The sequence below is a fragment of the Callospermophilus lateralis genome, chromosome 15 (assembly GCF_048772815.1).
Source record: "Callospermophilus lateralis isolate mCalLat2 chromosome 15, mCalLat2.hap1, whole genome shotgun sequence".
Taxonomy (NCBI): Eukaryota; Metazoa; Chordata; class Mammalia; order Rodentia; family Sciuridae; genus Callospermophilus; species Callospermophilus lateralis.
Genome location: NC_135319.1, coordinates 21,946,214 through 21,966,542, shown reverse-complemented (window position 1 = coordinate 21,966,542; position 20,329 = coordinate 21,946,214). Strand labels below are relative to the sequence as shown.

Sequence of the window (20,329 nt, the reverse complement as noted above, 5' to 3'; positions counted from 1 at the left end):
AAGATGTAATGCTTTAAATAGACATGTTCTGTCTGAACTTTAATAGGCAATTTCCCAGCCAACTACATAGGGTCCTTTCCATGCTCGTGATTCTTCTTTTAGACTGAGAAGTATTAATAATCATTCTCAGCAGCTTGACTTACTTTATCAATCCTAGAATACATAGTAGCATTAGAATTCCCAACCTTTACCCCCACAAAAGACAACCATACTACCTAGAGTTCAATATTTTTTTATGTTTCTTTTTGTCTTTGGTCTGGAGTGTTTAGTCCACACAATATGGTCAAAAGTTTCTTGGTTCCTCTTTTTCCTCTCCTTTCTCTCTGTTGTCCCAGTTGATAACACAGGTTAGTTTATTTCTGCTTTTATCCATTTTAGGGTCCCCCTATCCTTGTTTATTTTACTTTTTGAATATATAATACATTAATATAAAGTTATAAAGGTCAAAACTATACAAATAGATATATTCAAAGAATTGTTACCTTCACCTCCATTCCATCACTTCCTCCCCAGTTATATGTGTTTATACCCCTTCTTGATACAAAGGGTACCTACTATAATATCTTATATTAACCTTTTAAAAACTGTCATACATCCTGACAGTCACTCTGTATTTATTAATAGAAAGCTTCCTACTTTTTTATTGCTTTTATGTGGACATACCATAGTTTATTCACATTTGAGCATTTAGATTATTAATACCTTTTTTTAAATCTCCACTTTGCAATAATCTTGTGTTCATGTTATGGTTTACATCTGGAAATGTCCCCCCAGAAGTTTTCATGTTCAGCAACGCAGCAGTGTTCAGAGGTGAAAAGATTGGATTATGTAGGCTGTAATCTCATCGATGAATAGATCCATTGATAACTGAACTATTGAGTGGTATTAATAGGCAGGTAGAGCATGGCTATAGGAAGTAGGTCATGGGGTATGTGTCCTTGGACTGTGACTCTCTGTGGATCTTTATTTTTCTTTTTGCTGCCACAAGCTAAGCAGCTTTCCTCTGCCATGGTATTTTTGCCTTGAAGCCAGCTATGAGCTATGAAACCATGAACCAAAGAGAACTTTTCCTCCTCTAAGTTATTCTTGTCATGTATTTTGGTCACAGTGACAAAAAGCTGATAGCATAACCTATATATTTTCAGAGAAAATTTCTAAAAGTGAGATTGCTGCATCAAAAGGTAATTTTATATATATATATATATATATATATATATATATATATATACACACACACACACACACACACACACACACATATATATGTATGTATGTATGTATGTATATATTTTTTTTGTTCTTTGGAGATAATGTCCTTTTCCCCTTCATAAGGTTTATATCAAATTGAATTATCACCAGTAATGTATAAGTGTCTGTCCCAGACCCTTGCTAAGAGAGTTTGCTCTATGTTTAACTTTGACTATCTAAAATTTGAAGAATGATACCTTGTTTTATTTCACTGAGTGAAGCTGAACAACATTTATAGAACCATTTTTATCTTATTCCTTTTCTTTTTTTTTTTTAATTTCCATGAGAATTGTTTGTTTATGACTTCTGCCTGTTTTCTAAATCAGTTTTTTGGCCTTTGTTTCCCCTTTAAGTTTTTTGTTGTTGTTTTAATAAATTGAGGATATTAACTCAAACATTCCTATTTATTGATTTATTTGTCATATATGTTGCATATATTTTCTCAATTTGTCTTGTTTTACTTATAATAATTTTATTCATGAAAATGTTATCTAGAAAAATGGATATAGCTGAGTGGTAGAACACTTGCCTAGCATGTGCAAGGATCTGTGTTTGATCTCCAGCCCCTTGAAAAACAAAACAAAAAAAGGTAATTCAAATTTATCAGTCTTACCTGTTATTTATTTTGAGTCATGGATAACAAAAACATTTTCTACACTTAGATAATAGTGGAATTCACCACGTTTTCTTGAATTTGTATCATGTTTCACCACATTACTTATATGACTTTTTTTCTACATTTAAGTCTGTCTAATCTACTTGCAAAAAGGTAATTCCTTACCTTTTCCAGCATCGTTTATTTAAAATCTGTTTTTCTCCAGTGACTTAAGATGCCACCTTTATCATATAGAGCATTTCTATATCTTTTGTAGATTTGGTGACTGATCCCCTGCTTTATTTATTCCTGCCTTGGCAACACACTTGGAATTAAAGTGTTCTACTGTTTGTCTGCTGTCAGTTAAGGCATAGCTTTCTGGTGTTTTCCTAGCTGATTGTGCTTGTTTGTTTTTTCATATGTCAGAATCAGTTTATCTAGCTTCATAAAAGCAGTTCTTGGTGTTTTTATTGGATTTACACTAAATGTATAAATTAGCTCAGGGAGAAAGATTATAAAGTCATTCCAGTCGAGAGCAAGGGATGTCTTTCCATTTGTTCAGGCCTAACGTGTCCTCCCAGACATGTTTTAAAGTTTTCTCGCATGTAATGGCTTTACATGTATCTTGGGTTTATTCCTGTTTTATGTTCTTTGTTATTGTAATATGGAGCTTTTCCCACCATTGTATTCTTTTTTTAAAAAAATCACCTGTATGCAAGTTGGAAAACGAAACAAAATAGACAATTTCTAAGGAAAACAGACCAGCAACATAGAAGAAATAGAGTATGCAAGTTGGAAAACGAAACAAAATAGACAATTTCTAAGGAAAACAGACCAGTAACATAGAAGAAATAGAGAAAGTTATCAATGATAAACACAGCACAAAGAATATAGATCAATATCATTTATGAACATCAATAAAAAAATACTAAGTACAATACTAGGATATAGAACCCCATAGCAGTCAGAAAATTATACTCTATGGGGAGTCATTCTAGAAATCAAGGCTGGTTCAAGATTAAGAATCCCATTATTTAATAAACCATATTATGATGCTGGTGGTTTTAGTATCATCTATAGATTTCTATAGATGCTGCAAATGCCTTTGACAAAATTCAACATCCATGCGAGAAGAAAACCCCCAAAATTGGGAAGTGATGATATTTCCTTAATATAATAAAACATATACCTTAGTCATAACACCAGAATCTTACTTCATGGGTAAACGATAGAAGTTATTTCCACTGAGAATGGAAAGATGTATATTATCTCCAGTATTCACTTTCCATTTAAATTGAGTTACTAGCCAGTGCAATTTAAAAAAAAAAAAAAAAAAAAAGCAAAATCAATTAAAGACATAAAATGAAAAAGTAAAATTTTCTTTTTGCAGTTTTTTTTCCTTTATTTTTTTTTTCCAGTGCTGGGGATGGAACCTAGGGCCTTGTGCATGCTAGACAAGTGCCCTACCAACCGAGTTATGTCCCCATCCTTCTTTTTGAAGTTTTTAATGACAACCCATCCAGACAATCCTAGAATATCAATGACAAAACTTTAACAATAACTCAGAAAAGAATGAAACATAAAAATTAATATACGGAAATCTATAAGCTTCCTATTCTATTCACAAACAATAGAATTTCTAAAATTTTATTTCCTAGTATTGTACTTAGTAATTTTTATTGATGTTCATAAATGATATTGATCTATATTCTTTGTGCTGTGTTTATCATTGATAACTTTCTCTATTTCTTCTATGTTACTGGTCTGTTTTCCTTAGAAATTGTCTATTTTGTTTAGTTTTCCAACTTGCATAGAGGTGATTTTTTTAAAATCCACTTGTTCCATAATAATTTCTCCCTTTTTATTTATAATTCTGTAAATTTATTTTTCCTTTTATTTCCCTTGATTAAGCCATGCTAGTTAGTTGTCTATTTTGTATTATTTTTCAATAAACTAGGATTTTGATTTATTAAACTGGATCTGTGGTTGTTCTCTACCTTATTTTCGCTTTTTTCTTTATTACTTTCTTCCTGGTATTTTTGTTTTTATTGTATTTTGGTTGGAAGTTTTGTTTTATTTTTGTATAGGTTTTTTTTCTTTTTGTAACTTGTACTTGGGAATTTAATTCACTTTTTATTCTTTATTGATATAAGTGTCAAGACTATGAAATTGTCCACTGATCACTATATTAAGTTTGTCTCAGTGATTCTGATACATAGCATTTTTATGATTGTTATTTTTTAGAAATTCTATAATTCTGGTTTATATTTTCTCCTCATTGAAGAATTTATTAATAGGTTTTTGCTTTTCTTCTGGATAGCAGGGGAAAGGGTAAATATTAAAGTTGAGATTAAAGCATTTTCCCTAGTTATTTTAACAGAGGGATAATTAATAACTCTCCCCCTTAGGATAGTAGTGAGTGTGAATAGAAGTGGTTTTTGTGAAGTTCCTGAGTTCTAATAGCCACTTCGCAAATAGCAGCTAAAGATGTTCTTTTCATCTCCTACAATCCTAGACTATTATAGAGGAAAATAGTATCCTGTTCAATGAACTGAAATGTGACTCTCGCTGTTTTCTTTGTTCTTTTATCAGTGGGTGTGCACAGCGTGGTGAAGCACGATGCAATCATAGATGGAGCCAGCCCAGATTATGTCCTGGTAGAGGCAGAAGCCAACCGAGTGGCCCAGGACGCCTTGAAAGCCCTGAGGCTCTCTCGACAAAGGTGTCTTGGGGCAGTGTCTGGTATCCCCACCTGGACTGGCCACAGGGGGACTTCAGGTGCACCAGCAGGAATAAAGTAAGAGATTGCTCCCTGCCATGTTTACAAGCAGGACAAACAGTGAAGACTAGCAGAAAAGTCAGGGCAGGTGAACATGCTCACCTGCTTGCTTATCTGCAGTAATAGGAAATCTCTCAGGGAAGCATTGTGTTCATCAGAGTGGGTGATTTGGGAAATACAATGGTCTTACCTTCTTCCTCACTTTCATTCCCTGCTTTCTAAAGCTGAATTTCAGGAGAAGTAGTAATCAGTTTTATTTGAAAGATGGCAAAGTTAAAAATAGTACAAAAGGGTTGGGGTTGTGGCTCAGTGGTAGAGTGTTCACCTAGCTTGTGTGAGGCTCTGGGTTTGATCCTCAGCACCACAAAAAAAATAAAGTAAAGGTATTGTGTCCATATACAACTAAAAAAATTTTTTTAAATAGTGCAAGATTCAGAATAATGATTAAACTTTAATAAGATGATTAACCAACTTATACCAATCAGTAATTACTATGCTCTTCAGTTTGCCATTTTTAGAATAACTTTCCTACCTGTAATGTGAATGTGATTGCTTTCATGTGCTGAATGAGGATACTGAGTGGGTCTCATTCCAAGATGCATCAGTTACTTCCCAGTAGAACAAAGTGGAATAATCAAAGCAGACAGGTTGAAAACCAAAAATGACATGCTTTTGAAACTATAACCTTGATGAAGATAATTTTCCAGAACAAATTTAGCTATTAAAGAAATATTTTGATCATCACGTCACAAAAACTAACATTTTACCTACTGTGATTCTTTTTCTTATTTAGGAGTAGATTTGGTCAGAAAAAGAACTCTAACCTCTCTGTGCAGCGTCCTTCAACATCTCCAACAGATAAATGCCAGGTAATAAGATAGCATGTTTGTTTTTAATGTGAGGGAGTTTCTTGATTGAATTGCCAGGAAAATTTCACCAAATTCTGGATATGAAGATGGTTATTGCCCTCAGAAAGTTAATACATGGAAAAAAGTATTGCTGGGAAGACAGCCTGGAAGGAACATGCCTAGAGACCACCATCCTCTAGAATGAAGCTACCAAAAACTACCTTGAGTGTTGGAGTTTATATTGACTATGTGCTTATCACTCCCTGTTCTGGAGCACACCATATGCCCTAAGCACTTCAGTAAGAGGAAAACTGGGTCAAACTGCACCATTCAGCATTCTTTGTCTTTCTGCGTTAATGAGAAAACTTAAAAATTCCCAGGTTCAGATTCCAATTTTAGGTTAGTATAAACACATTTAGGAATAGAGAACCTTTCTGACTGTCGATTTTGTGCTTTTGAATAGTAGTTTGAGGCCCCTTCCAAGTTAGTTTTTATTGTTTTAGGGAAATTCACATGAGTTATAACATAGTATCACGGGAGAAGACATGTCTCCAAAGAATCCAAGGAGTTCCCAAAGAGAACTTGACTCAGGACCACCAGGGTTCTTGGCATATGTGATAGAAAAGAATTTGCAATACACACCAAAGGCACAAAGGTTTATTTAAGAAAGTAGGTAGAAATTCAAGGAAGAATGGGGCACTCTCAAAAGAGATGCCTTTGGGATAAAGCAAGGAATACACATTCAAGAGAAAATGCAGGAAATCTTTAGAGGGAGAGACGGCAATCCCTTGGTGTGGGATGTTAATATTCATAGAGGGCTGGTGCTAGGTACTGGATTAGAGGTGGATCCAGGTTGGAGCTACACAATTTGTACCAGTTTTCCCTGCACTTGCACATTGCCTTTATGTTACAAGGGCATGGATTTAGGGGCTTGCCAACCCGGAGTTTGCAATTATTCATGGTTTCTTTCTGCATTTCAGTGGTATATGGACTTTTCTTTTCCCTTTATTCCCTAGTTCCTATCTCTGTAGGAAAGAGTGAGAAGGCTTAAAAGTGAAGAAAAAGTGTGATATTGCTGCTTATCTCACTGAGTTTCAGTCAGGGTGCATGAGAAAATAAGAACAGAATAACTCCTAACCACAGAAAGTGTCTCCAGGAAGCCTCCTAGGAGCAGTGCCTGAAGGACAGCCCTTCCACCCTGCCTCCCTCTGCTCTTGTATGCAGAGTGGTAATCCATGGAGTGGCGTACTGTTTCTCCCTTTTTATTTATTTATATACACACATACACACGCGCGCGCGCGCACACATAATATATATGTACATATGTATTTTATTCTAATTAGTTATGCATAACAGAATGCACTTTGACACATCATACATAAATGGAGTATAATTTCTCATTCTTCTGGTTGTACATGATGTAGAATTACACCAGTCGTGTAGTCAGTCATATATGTACATAGGGTAATAATGCCTGATTCGTTCTATTATCCTTCCTACGCTATACCCTCTCCCCTCCCTACACTCCCCTCTATCTAAAGTAACTATTCTTCCCTAACCCTGCCCTGTATTGTGAATTGGCATCTGTATGTCAGAGATTCATTCAGCCTTTGGTTTTTGGGGATTCGATTTTTTGGCTTTGCATGATATTCTCCAGCTCCATCCATTTACTGGCAAATGCTATAATTTCATTCTTCTTTAAGGCTGAGTAATATTCCATTGTGTATATATTTGACATTTTCTTTATCCATTCCTATGTTGAAGGACACCTAGGTTGGTTCTGTTGTTTAGCTATTGTGAATTGAGCTGCTATAAACATTGATGTGGCTGCATCACTATAGAATGTTGATTTTAAGTCCTTTGGGTATACACCGAGGAGAGGGATAGCTGGGTCAAATAGCGATTCCATTCCAAGTTTTCTGAGGAATCTCCATACTGCTTTCCATAATGGTTGCGCCAATTTGCTGTTCTAGTTTTAGGAAATATTCTTTAACTGTGTATGGACTCAAATGTCTGGCTTACTTCCTTTCCTTTGGTGTTATGTGGAGTTTTTCTTTCTTTCCACCATTACCTCACCACCTGGCACCTGAATTATTTTTCAACCCCTCACAGCCTTTGGGGAACGAATTAGGGACATAATCTAGAATTCCACCTATCAATGTAGTGCTCTTTTTCCTGCAGGATGGTGTCATGAAAAAGGAGGGAAAAGATCATGGCCCTGATCACTTCAGTGGAAAAGCAGAAGATTCAGAGTCGTCTTCTGGGGCTCTTGCTTCCTCCTCACTCTTGGCCAGAATGAGAGCGAGAAATCACCTAATTCTCCCAGAGCGGTTAGAGAGTGAAAGTGGACACCTGCCAGAGGCTTCTGCCCCTCAGGCGCTCACCACAGAACATGATGACCTGCTGGTGGAAATGAGGAACTTCATTGCTTTTCAGGCCCACATTGACGGCCAGGCCAGCACTCAGGAGATTCTGCAGGAATTTGAGTCCAAGCTATCAGCGTCACAGTCTTGTGTCTTTCGGGAACTATTGAGAAATCTGTGCACTTTTCATAGAACTCCTCGAGGTGAAGGAATTTGGAAACTCAAGCCAGAGTACTGCTAAACAACACTAAATTTTCAGTCATGTCTTCTACTGGAAGTGTGTGATTACCAACTTGTGCTTAATAATCATATGTTTGTCAAGGAAAGTTGACTGTCCCTATGTTTACTTTAAAATGGAATCTACCTCATAACTAAAACTTTAAAGACAAAAACTCTTCTCCAAAACTGAAAAGTTTTAATAATGCTATTAGAAGAAAAATACTTGGATGAATTGTTTTTTTCCATTATGAATTGTGTTCTAAAATCAGGGACTTAACAGTTGCTTCTTGGAGCACATTTGTTCTTTACCCAAAAGATGGTGTCAGGGACCATATATAACTATTCATTTAGAAGTTTACAGAATAGAGCTGCTTGCTGTGGTGCACTCCTATAATCCCAATGACTCAGGAGGCTGAGACAAGAGAATCTCAGGTTGAAGGCCACCATCAGCAACTTAGCGAGACCCTTTTTACTTTAAAGTAAAAAGTAAGAAGGGTTGGAGATGTTGCTCAGTAGTAAAACTCCCTGGGTTGGATTCCCAGTACTCAAAAAAAGAAGAAAAAGAAGTTGTAGAATAGAAGTCTCAATTCTTTTTATTGGTGCTAAAAACATGTCTTGCGTTTAGTCAGCCTATTCAGTAAATTAGTTTATCAATATCTGATAACAGTATTTTGATGCATAATTTTTAAATGTTTAAATTTATCATCTGCCATACAGGAAAAGATAATATTTCAAATTTACATCATATTAATTGCCTTTAAACAATCCTCCTTTAAAAAATATAATTAAATTTGCAGGTTTTTTCCCCCTTTTTTGGAAGCTGGGGATTTAATCCAGAGCCTCATACATGCTAAGCATGCACTGTACCTCTGAGCGGCATCTCTAGTCGGAGAGTGTTTTTATTAGTAAAGCATGAAAGCCTGGTAATAAATAATAAAGCAAATATTTGTCAAAAGTTTTAGTGTACTCATTTTACTCTGGCTTTAAGCAAAACATACATTTTCCTCCCTATTTCACTATTGGTTTTAGGAAAATAAAATGTGTTATCATAAAAAAAAAAAAAAAGGAATATCCAAGAAAAACCAAAAGTACATGCATGAAAGAACACATGAGTACTACACTGTACTACACTGTACAGGACCACGGCCAGGCATCCCTTCCTCACCATGAGGTGACCACCGTGCAGTGTTCTCTTTGTTCTCTTGCTGGCTGGTGTCTGAAGATCTGTTGTTTCATTTGTTGAGCTTGGTTTGCTGAGGGCACTGATTGTTGTAGATGTGACCACCGTTGTCTAAGTCATCTTCTTTCTAGTGGCATTCACCTCTTGTGCTGGCATTCACTGTGATACTCTCCTGTTTTAATGGTTTGGTTTTCAGCTAATTGTGTTTTAGAGACTGTTAGAGTCTGTTATATTTATGGTTCTGTGATCGTATAACCTTAATCCTCAGTTTATTTTCTTAGCTTTGCTTTTCTTGTTTACTTCTCATAGTTTGTTTGTTTTTTTTTTTAAATCTTTCAAGTCTTGTTTTCTCAAGTTCATTGCATTCCTTAAATTTCTTCTAAGCCATCACAGTGCAGTTTGTTGCTTGGATGTGTTTTCTGCAACTTGCTATTTTTTTCTTTGTCATTTCTTTGTATTTTGCTTGCCTCCCTCCCATGCGGTAGTCTTAAATCTTAAACTCATGCTTAAGTGAACAGCTGTGTCTAGACCTGATACTTGCTTTTCCCTGCAACCCAGAGGGGAGGGTTCTGTGCAGGTGGTGCCCCTGCCAGGATGCATGTGGCTTTGGTTGGGGAACCCTGGTTTGAGATTTGCTGTTCTTTCTTTAGATAGCTTAGGCCAGGGTTCCCTTCCCTTAGCAGAGTTATATTCCTATCAGGATTTTCTGCTTCTTTTCTTGGATTCTGGCTTATTCATTTTGTTTGCTTTTAGTTTGATTCATATATATTCATATATATTTTCTTCATTTTGCCATTATTATCTAGAAGCCTTAGAAGGGATTTCTAAACCACTCAATAAATCCTAAAGAGAATCAAAACGTGTGACTGTTTATGGGGTACATTTTTATTTTTGTAATTATTTGCATATAAGAAAATTTTATCTCCCCCTCCAGGCTTGTTCTCAGGGTAAAATACTGATCTGGTTCACTAGTGAGGAACATTTGGACATCATCCTTATAGAGTCTGAATCTAAATTATATTGAGCTAGAGAAGTTGTAGCCTTCTCTTTGAGCAAGAAATAAAAGTATGATGCAATAAGTGCAAGATAGTCCTCTTTCGGGTTCTGCTGCTGACAAGCCATGGTCTTGGGTAGGTTGTGTACCTGTGATCTGTAAACATGGTCTTTATGCCTCCAGGGTGAAGGGCATTGAAGAACAGTGCTCTAAATGGAAAGGTTTTAACAATATAGAGTAACTTATTCATTTAGATGAAAGTTAATTTTTGGAACATTAAGTTCTTTGTACAATGTGAATAGATTTAATGTATTGACTGTATTATATTAATACAAATAAAGGACTTGAAATTTTTGTCAAGTTTTTAAAATTCCTTAGTTACTATGTGAATGTACTGTCACTGTTAAAAAATTTCAAGCAATACGCATGCTATCTATCTTCCCACCCATGCACCAATCTTGCTCCTGTTCCAGAGCTAAATTCTATATTTGGAATATATATAGTTCCTATACAGATATGTGTGTGTGTTCTTCCAGGCTGTTTTCCACACATTTATGAAACAAGTGGCAAAAATTTATTGCCATAATGTGTGTATTTCCCCCTTCTTCTTTTAATAAAATTCCTGAACTTTACTTGGACACATGGTTGTTCAGCTAATGACTATACTTCTCAACCTCTGTGATAGTTGAGTATGGCCACATATTGAAGTTTGGGGCTGTGGGATGTAAAACTTCCAGATAGGGTCTTCAGTAAGGAATTGGAGTGTATACTCTCCTTGACATTCCCTTCTTGCTGGTGGGAATGCCCATGGGAGCTTTGGCATGCCCTGGCATCTCCAAAGAGGTTATGTGTTGAGGATGGAGAAGTTGATCTGCCAGTATTGAACTGTGCTCTTTGCTCTGTTACTTAAGAGTAAAATAAACTACTGACTTATTTAAACCATTGTATTTTGGAGTTCCTATTATAGGAGCTAATTTGTTTATTACATGTAATTTACATTAATGGAATTATATCATCCTTATTTCATCCAAAATTAACATTATATACAGACATCTTTTCATTCTTACTGCTATACTTTCATGGAATTGCTAGGTTAAAAATAATACAGTATAAAAAGTTTTTTAGTTGTGAATGGACATTTATTTATTTATATGTGGTGCTGAGAATTGAACCCAGTACCTCACACCTTCCAGGCAAGCACTCTACCACTGAGCCACAACCCCAGCCCCCATTTTAATATTCTGCAATGAATGTAAGTGAATTTATTTCCTCCAATTCACAATACATTGAAAGAACCTGTTTCTCCACACCCATGGCAGCAGGAGGTAGATAGTTGCAGGCTCAGTAGGTTTTTGTGAAAATCTTGTGGTTGAAAATAACCTTGGTTTAATTTGAATATTCCTGATTACCATAAAACCAAACATTTCTATGTTTATTGATTATTTGTAGATCTCTGCTGTATCATGCCTGTTCATGTCATATTTGCCTCGGTTTTTATGAGTTATTAAATTTTCTAGGGTTGTTCCACACAGAAATAAAAGGCAGTTTTCACAGCTATTAATGAATAGTCTATTATTTTTTCTGCCCAGTTAAAATCCCAAGTTTTAACTCATCATATATTATGTCATTTACTTCTAGAAATGTATCTAGATGTCTATTTTACCACACTCTTCACACTGTCATTTGGTTTTGCGCCATATTTTGACGCTTGTGGACAAGTCCCACTTCGTTTTTTACTCTCTTTGGTGTCTTGTGCATTTTCAGTTCCAAATTAATTGTACAATCAGCTTATTAAGTTCCACTAAAATTGTGTTATTCTTTTGATTGGGATTGTATTACTTTATTAGTTTAAGGATAATAGACTTTTTCATAAGTAATATAATTTTCCCCATTAGTTTCATGATGGGCCTCATTTTAAGTCCTTATATTCTTGGATAAAATTTTATTAACTGTTCAAAATCTTTTATAGTTCATATTAGGCTTACCACTAGGTATTTTATAGAGTTTGGGGTTGGAGATCTTTTCTTTTTTACTTTTACATAAGGAGATTAAAATATCCATAGATCTACTTTTTGAGGTTTATTATTCAGGAGTTTTAAAATTTTAAATATAGTGAATTTAGTCTTCCCATGTTTTGTCTCCTTATTTAAGAAGCTGTTCCCTAACCTGGTTTCCTAAAAGTTCATCCTTTTCCTCCTAATATATAAAATCATCTTTACATTATATACCACTTCCATATAATTAATGGGAAAGTTTCTGGGTTGTTTATTCTGTTAAATTGATAAAATTGTGTAGATCTTCATCTTTAATGTCACTCTTAGTGTGGTGAAGTACACAGATAAATTTTCCAACTTCAAAACATCCCTTAGACTTCCATTTCCAAAATGTCAGTGTGATGGGCCCTGTAGACCCATGAATCAAACATAATCAGTGAAATTAGTAAAAACATATATGATGTTTTTGGAAATTGTCCTAAAATTATATGTGAATGAAGTAATACTTGTTCAAGAAAACCTACTAAACCTTGGTAAGAACAGTGAGTCTATGATGTTTGAGATATAACATTTCCCTCACCTAGAAGCTCCAGGTATGTATTTCAAGAAAATGGAGCTCCCTCTCAGCTCCCAGTCAAGGGATAAAATACCTCATTGGGAGGGGTAGGCTGTCGGCATTTCTCCAACTCCCCTAGTTCCAAGTTGTAGGAGCTAAATTAATGGAGTTTAAAACTACCATTAAAAATGCAGTAGAGAAGTCAAGAGTAGATTTGAATTAGTAGGAGAAATATTCTATCACCTTGAAGATTGACAGATTATGCTATCCGAAGAACAGGAAAAAAGCAGAAAAATGAACATAGCCTTAGAGAAATGTGAGACGTCACCAAGTACACTATTAAGACACAGTTAAATGTATATGTAATGGATTTTCAAGAACAAGAGGGAAAGAAGAAAAAATAAATAATGACTGTAAACTCCCTGAATTTACTGAAAAACATCCAGGAAGATCAGTGACCTTGAAGCATAGTAAATGCAAAGGGACCCACAGACATATCATAGTAAAATTGCTGAACTCAAACAGAAAAATTTGAGCAGTAAACAGAAAGTGGAAAGGCAACTTCAGTAAGATTGGGAGCTGACCTCTCAGAGGGTAGAAAAAAATGGAGGCCAGAGGCAGGGATGTCATTCAAAGTGCTCTAGAGAGGGGATAAAAGAAAAAGTCAACAAAGAATCCTATCAAGAATGAGGGCTCAGGGGTATAAATCAATGATAAAGCATTTGTCTAGCATGTGCAAGGCCCTGGGTTTGAACCCCAGCACTGCAAAAAATAAATAAATTAATTAAATAATAAGAAAAAACCTACAAGAATTAAAGTTTTTCTCAGATAAACAAAAATAAATAAAAATTGTTGCTAATGGGTCTTTTAAACAAGAAATACTCAAATTTGGGTTGGGAATATAGCTCGGTAGAGTGCTTGCTTATCAGACAAAATCAACTTTCAAACAAAATGTTACCAGAGACAGAGAGAATGCTAAAAGGGTCAATCCATCAGGAAGATATAACAATTATATGCACCTAATAACCAGCACCAAAACACATGAAGCAAAAACTAATAGAAATGAAGAGAGAAATCAATAACACTAATAGTTGGAGATTTAAAATACCCAATTTCCAATAATTCTATCCAGTAATGGATAGAAAATTAGACAGAAGGATAACAGGGAAATAGAAGTCTTGACACTGCAAACCAACTACACCTAACAGATATCTATAGAACATTTCATCCAACAACCACAGTTTGTCTTATCAAATTCACAAGAAACTTTATTCAACATAGACCATATGCTAACCCATAAAACTTCAATAAATTTAAAGAATAGAAACAATACAAAGTATATTCAGTGTTCACAATCATGAAATTAGAAATCAAAATGGCAAAATTTAAGAAGCTTATAAATTTGAGAGAAAAAAATAACCAATGAGTAAAGAAGAAAACCCAAAGAAAATTAGAATATACTTTGAGACAAATGAAAACAAAGACACATCCCTTAAGAAATTCATAGATGAAATTGCCTACAATATAAAGGAAACAAGGCTTAAAATCAAAAGCCTTACCTTCCATTTAAGTCACTAGGAAAAGTACAGCAAACTAAACCTAAAGCAAGCAGAAAGAAATAATAAGGAGTGGAATGGAAATTAATGAAATAAAGATAGAAAAACAATAAAAATCAAAGTTACAAAAACTGCTTCTTTGAAAAGATCAACAAAATTGACAAATCTTTAGCTAGTTTGACCAAGAAAAAGAAAGAGAACTCAAATTACTAGGATCAGTTGTGGAAGAGATTACTGCCAAGCTTACAGGAATAAAAGCAATTATAAAAGAATACTTCAGTTTTATGACAAAAAAAAGATAACTTATGGACAAATTCTTAAAATGACATGAACAACTGAAACTGACTCAAGCTGAAATAGGCAATCTGAATAGACCTATAACAAGGAAAAGGTTAAATCAGGTATTGAAAAACTGTCCACAAAGAATTGTCCACAGGTGGCTTCACTGCTGAATTCTACAGAGCAATCAAAGACTTAACATGGATTATTCAAAAAGAAATAGAAGGGGAGGGGGTATTCCCACCTTATTTTATGAAGTCAGTATTGAGATGCTAAAACCATTCAAAGATGTCACAAAGAAATAAAACTACAAACCAATATAGCTTATGAATATGGATGGTAAAATCCTCAATAAAATACTAATGAACCAAATCTAGCAACTCAGAAAAAAGAATTGTACACCACTATCAAGTGATATTTGTCCCAGGGATATAAGGTTGATTTAACATCTGAAAATCAACTAATATAATATATCATAGCAATAGAAAAAAAGTCACACAATTATCTCTATAGATACAGAAAAAGCATTTGAGTAAATCTGACATTTTTTTTACAAAAATGGTCAAAAAGCTAGAAATGGATGATAACTTACTTAATAAAGGGTATCTATGAAAAACCGACAGCTAACTTAATTCTTAATGGAAAAATACTGAATGCTTCTCTCCTAAGATCATGAATAAGACAAAGTTGGCCACTTTTATCATTTCTCTTCAACATTGACCCATTGCAATTAGACAAGAAAAAGAAAGAAGAGGAATCCAGGTTAGAAAGGAAAAGGTAAAACCATCTCTATTCACAGATGACATGATCATGTATACAGAAAATCTTAAGGAATACATTAAGAAGCTATTAGAACAAAACAAATTCAGCAAGATTGGAGGGTACAAGATCAATATTTTGAAAATCAGTTTACTTCTATATATTTGCAATGAATAATCAAAAAATAAGATTAAGAAAGTAATATAATTCACAACAACATTGAAAATAATAAGATTTTAAGAAACAAATTTAATCAAAAGTTCAGAACTTACACTCTGAAAATTACAAAACACTGTTGAAGGTAATTAAAGAAGGTTTAAATACATGGAAAAACATTCCATGTTCATGTGTCAGAAGACTTAACACTAAAATTGCAATACTCCCCAAACTGATTTATAGAATCCCCATTAGAATCCCAGCTGACTTTTTTTGAAGAAATTGACAAGCTAATGCTAAAATATGGAATTACAAGGGACCCCAAATAGCCAATACTATCCTAGGGGGTAAAAAAGTAAAGTGAACATTAAGAGTAGCCCAATCTTCAAGAAGGATCCCAAAACTAACAGCCTGATAGCTAAGTACACTAATTTAGAGAAGAACTTGGTAACCATTTGCTGATGGGGGGCGGGTGTCACAAATGTGCCCTGTACTCCTGGAAGAACTGTGGACTAACTGCTGTCCTTTCCCAGGCATGTTCCTGTTTTCAACTAGCAAGATAAACAGATCCCCAAATCTTCATTTTGCTACCCAGATCTGGCCAATAAGCTTTGATCTGCAGTCAACCACTCAGGACTGAGTACTTCCCACACACTTTCATTTACATGTGTGGACTGGAGTGGGAACCCGGGAGCCAGGTTTCTCTATTTAAGCCAGTCCCACTCTTCATTTCTTCAGATCCACTTTCATTTTGTATGCAAGGCTCCATCTCTGGCTTGCAAACTGTCTTCTTTATTTTATTTTATTGGTACCAGGGATTGAACCCAAGGGTGCTTAACCACTGACCCATGTCCCCAACCCTTTTTAATATTTTTATTTGAAGACAGGGTCTCAGGGTCTTGCCAGGTTGCTTAGGGCTTGCTAAGTTGCTGAGGCTGGCTTTGAACTTGCAAATTTTCCTCTCAGCCTCCTGAGCCACTAGGATTACAGGCATGTGCCACCATGCCCAGCACAAACTGTTTTCTTTCTTTCTTTCTTTCTTTCTTTCTTTCTTTCTTTCTTTCTTTCTTTCTTTCTTTCTTTCTTTCTTTCTTTCTGTCTCTCTCTCTCTCTTTCTTTCTTTCTTTTATTATTATTTAAAGGTTCCATGCCTTTCTTAATTTTTTAATATTTTATTTTATTTTTAGTTGTTGTAGTTGGACCCAATGCCTTTATTTATTTATATGCGGTGCTGAGGATCGAACCCAGGGCCTCCCACGAACTAGGCGAGCGCTCTACCCCTGAGCCACAACCCCAGCCCCACAAACTGTTTTCTTTTAAAATAAATCCTCCACCCTTCCCTCCCCCCCGCTCTTTGCTTCTTGTTTAATGAATTTTGACAATAGAAAGACTCACATTTTCTGATTTCAAATTACTACAAGATAATAGTAATTAACTGTGGTACTGGCACAAGGATAAATATGTAGATCAATGTAAAAAGTTGAGAGTCCAGATATAGACCCATATATCTATGGTCAGCTGATTTTCAGTAAAGGTGCCAAGTTCAGTCAATGGAGTATAAAATAATCTTTTCAACAAATGACGCTGGGATAACTGGATAGTCACATGCAAAAGAATAACATCAGACCTTTATCTTGCATCATATAAAAAGGTGAACTCAAGACACAAGTGGTGGGACAGACCTGTAATCCAGCACCTTAGAAGTCTGAGGCAGGATGATCGCAAGTTTGAGGCCAGTATGGATAATTTAGTGAGACTTTTCCCAAAATTAACAACAACAAAATTTAAAAGGGCTGGAAGTCTTGGGGGTGTAGCTAAGTGGTAGTTTATCCCTGGGTTCAATCCCCAATACAGGAGAAACAAACAAACAAACAAACAAAAAAGCTAAAACAGATCAAAGACCTCTATGTAAGAGCAAAACTATAGAAAACATGAGAGTAAATAGGAAAAAACAAAGGAGTAAATCTTTATGACCTTGGATTTATCAAAGCCTTCTTAGATATAACACCAAAACCTAAGCAATAAAAATTTTAAAAATAGGTAAATTGAACTTTATCAAAATGTGAAATTTATGTGCTTCAAAGCATACCATCGAGAATATGAAAAGATCACCCACAGAACTGGGAAAAAAAAAACTTGCAAATCACTTGTCCAGAAGAGACCTATATCTAGAATACATTTTTTTTAAACTCTTGTAACTCAATCATTAAAAGATTAGCAGTACCTTTTTAAAAAATGGAAAAGGCTCTGAATAGACACTCCCCCCAAAAATGTATAATAATGGCCAATAAGCATTTGAGAAGATACAGATTGAAATCATAACGAGATACCATTTCATGTCCATCAGGATAACTAAAATTAAAAGTCAGATAGTTACAAGTGTTGGCAAGGATATAGAAAAAATGCAACCTACATGTACTGTTGACAGGAATGGAAAATGACGCAACCACTTTAAATTTCTCAAATGACTCAACACTGAGTTGCCCTTTGATCTAGAAATGCCTCCTCTAGTTCTATTCACAAGTGAAATTGAAACATATGTTTACTCAAAATCTTGTACATGAATGTCTACAGCAGCATTGTTCATAATAGCCAAAAGGTGGAAACAACTGTAATATCCACTGTAATGTCCAACTGTAATGTCTTATTCATAGGTGAGATGGATAAAAAAGTGGTACATTCATATAAAGGAATACTATTTAGCTCCAACAAGCAGTGAGGGACTTTATATAATACAGCATCGATGAAGTAAAAAAAATTAAGTGGGGCTGGGGATGTGGCTCAAGCGGTAGCGCGCTCGCCTGGCATGCGTGCGGCCCGGGTTCGATCCTCAGCACCACATACAAACAAAGATGTTGTGTCCGCCGAAAACTAAAAAATAAATATTGAAATTCTCTCTCTCTCCCTGTCTCTACCTCTCTCTCTTTAAAAAAAAAAAATTAAGTGAATAAATTCAATCATCAAAGACTCTCTAACACAACATATGACTTCACTCATATGAAGGTCCAGTATAGGGAAATCTACTGGGACAGAAAAAAGGTTAATTGTTGCTTAGAAAGGAGTGGTGAGTGAGATGGGGAGGGTAGAAGGACTAAGTAGAAGGTTGAGGGGTTTTTATTTTGTTTTTAGGGGATGAAAATATGTCAAATTGACGTGGGGATAGTTGCATATATCTTTGAATACACTAATAACTATTGAATTGTATTTTTTAAATAGTTGAGTTAGATGGTATGTGAATTGTATCTCAATATGGTTATTAATATATAATTAACATTGGGTGCAAGAGAAATTGGGAGCTCAACAGCAAAAGATAAACAATCAAATATAAAATAATGGGTAAAGAATCTGGGTGAGTCGGGTGACTCATGCCTATAATCCCAGTGGTTGGAGAGACTGAGATGGGAGAATTTTAAGTTCCAGGCCAGCCTTAGCAATTTAGCAGACCCTAAGCAACTCAATGAGACCCTGTCTAAAAATAAAAAGGGCTAAGGATGTAGCTTAGTGGTAAATTGCCCCTGGAAAAAAGGAATCTGATTAATTTCCCATATATATAATGGCCACCAAGCACATGAAAGATACTTGACATCATTAGTCTTTAGGGAAATGCAAATCAAGAGCACAGTGAGATACCATTTGATATTCCTTAGGATGGTTGTAGTAAAATTTTTAAAAAATCAAAACATAATGATTGTGGGTGAGGATATGGAAAAAATCAGTTTGATGATTCTTAAAAAATTAAACAGAATGACCATATGACCCAGCAGTTTCACTCAGTGAAATGTTCCCCAAACAACTGAAAACTGGTATTCAGAAATACTTTTATATAAATATTCACAGAAACACTATTCATAATAGCCCAAATGTGGAAAAAAAGAGTTCATCAATAAAGGAATGGACTAAAAAAATTTAATGTATTTATACAGTGGAGATTTTACTAAGCCACCAAAAGGAATGAAGTGTTGATGAAGTGTTGACACATTCTACAACATGGATGAAGGTTGAAAACACACTAGGTGGCAGAAGCCAGACGAAAGATGACATATTGTATGATTCCATTTACATGGAATGTCCAGTACAGTAATTCTGTAAACAGAAAGCAGATTGGTGTTTGCCAGGGGATTAGGTGGGCAATTCTTCCTGCGTTTGGGGTTCTTTTTTGTTGTGATGAAAACGTTTGGGATAAATATTTAGACAGACATGGTGATTGTACAACATTTTTAATTGGACTAAAGGGCACCTGATTGTACACTTCAAAAATATTTTCAGGCATTCAGTATTGTTTTCAGGCAATTTTTGTAAGTTGCATTTTCCCAGAAACTTGTCTATTTTGTCTAAGTCTTCAAAGTTGGTGTTGTGGATAACATCTCTTTGTCTTTGGTGTTTTGCATTTTCATTCTGCTTTGTGCAGATTTATTTTTATCCTCTATGACATTCATGCTTCCTGAATTTAAGGGTTCATATCTTTCAACACTTCTAGAAAAGTACAGGCATTATCTTTTTTTAATATTGTCTCTCCTCCTTCTGGAACTACTTCTTGCTAACCTAAGTTACTCATTGAATCTTCAATTTCCTAACTATAATTTATTTCTAAAGCTTCTTTTCTCTCCCTGTGAGGCTTCCCAATTTTGTCTCAATGCTTTTTCTGTTTTTTTTTTAATTGAATTTTTATTTTGTGTGAATTTTTATTTAATCTTAAGCAACATTGTTATATAATCTGAATCAGATTATTGTACTGGCTGAAGTTCTGGGCCAGCAATCTGCTCTCTGTCGTGTCTCTTGCCCTCACTCATGGTAATTGCTTTC

At 35.0% G+C, this 20,329-nt stretch overlaps 1 protein-coding gene across 1 annotated transcript in view; it reads left to right on the top strand.

Annotated features, from left to right (window-relative positions):
* The window catches only part of Ercc6 (ERCC excision repair 6, chromatin remodeling factor), a 79,947-nt gene extending 69,177 nt beyond the window's left edge, over positions 1-10,770 (top strand). The window contains exons 19-21 of the mRNA XM_076834268.1: positions 4,436-4,640; positions 5,416-5,491; positions 7,652-10,770. Of these exons, the coding sequence (XP_076690383.1) occupies positions 4,436-4,640; positions 5,416-5,491; positions 7,652-8,074 (704 nt within the window). The 3' untranslated portion in view covers positions 8,075-10,770. The remainder of the gene's footprint in view (positions 1-4,435; positions 4,641-5,415; positions 5,492-7,651) is intronic.
* The last annotated feature ends 9,559 nt before the right edge of the window (positions 10,771-20,329 follow it).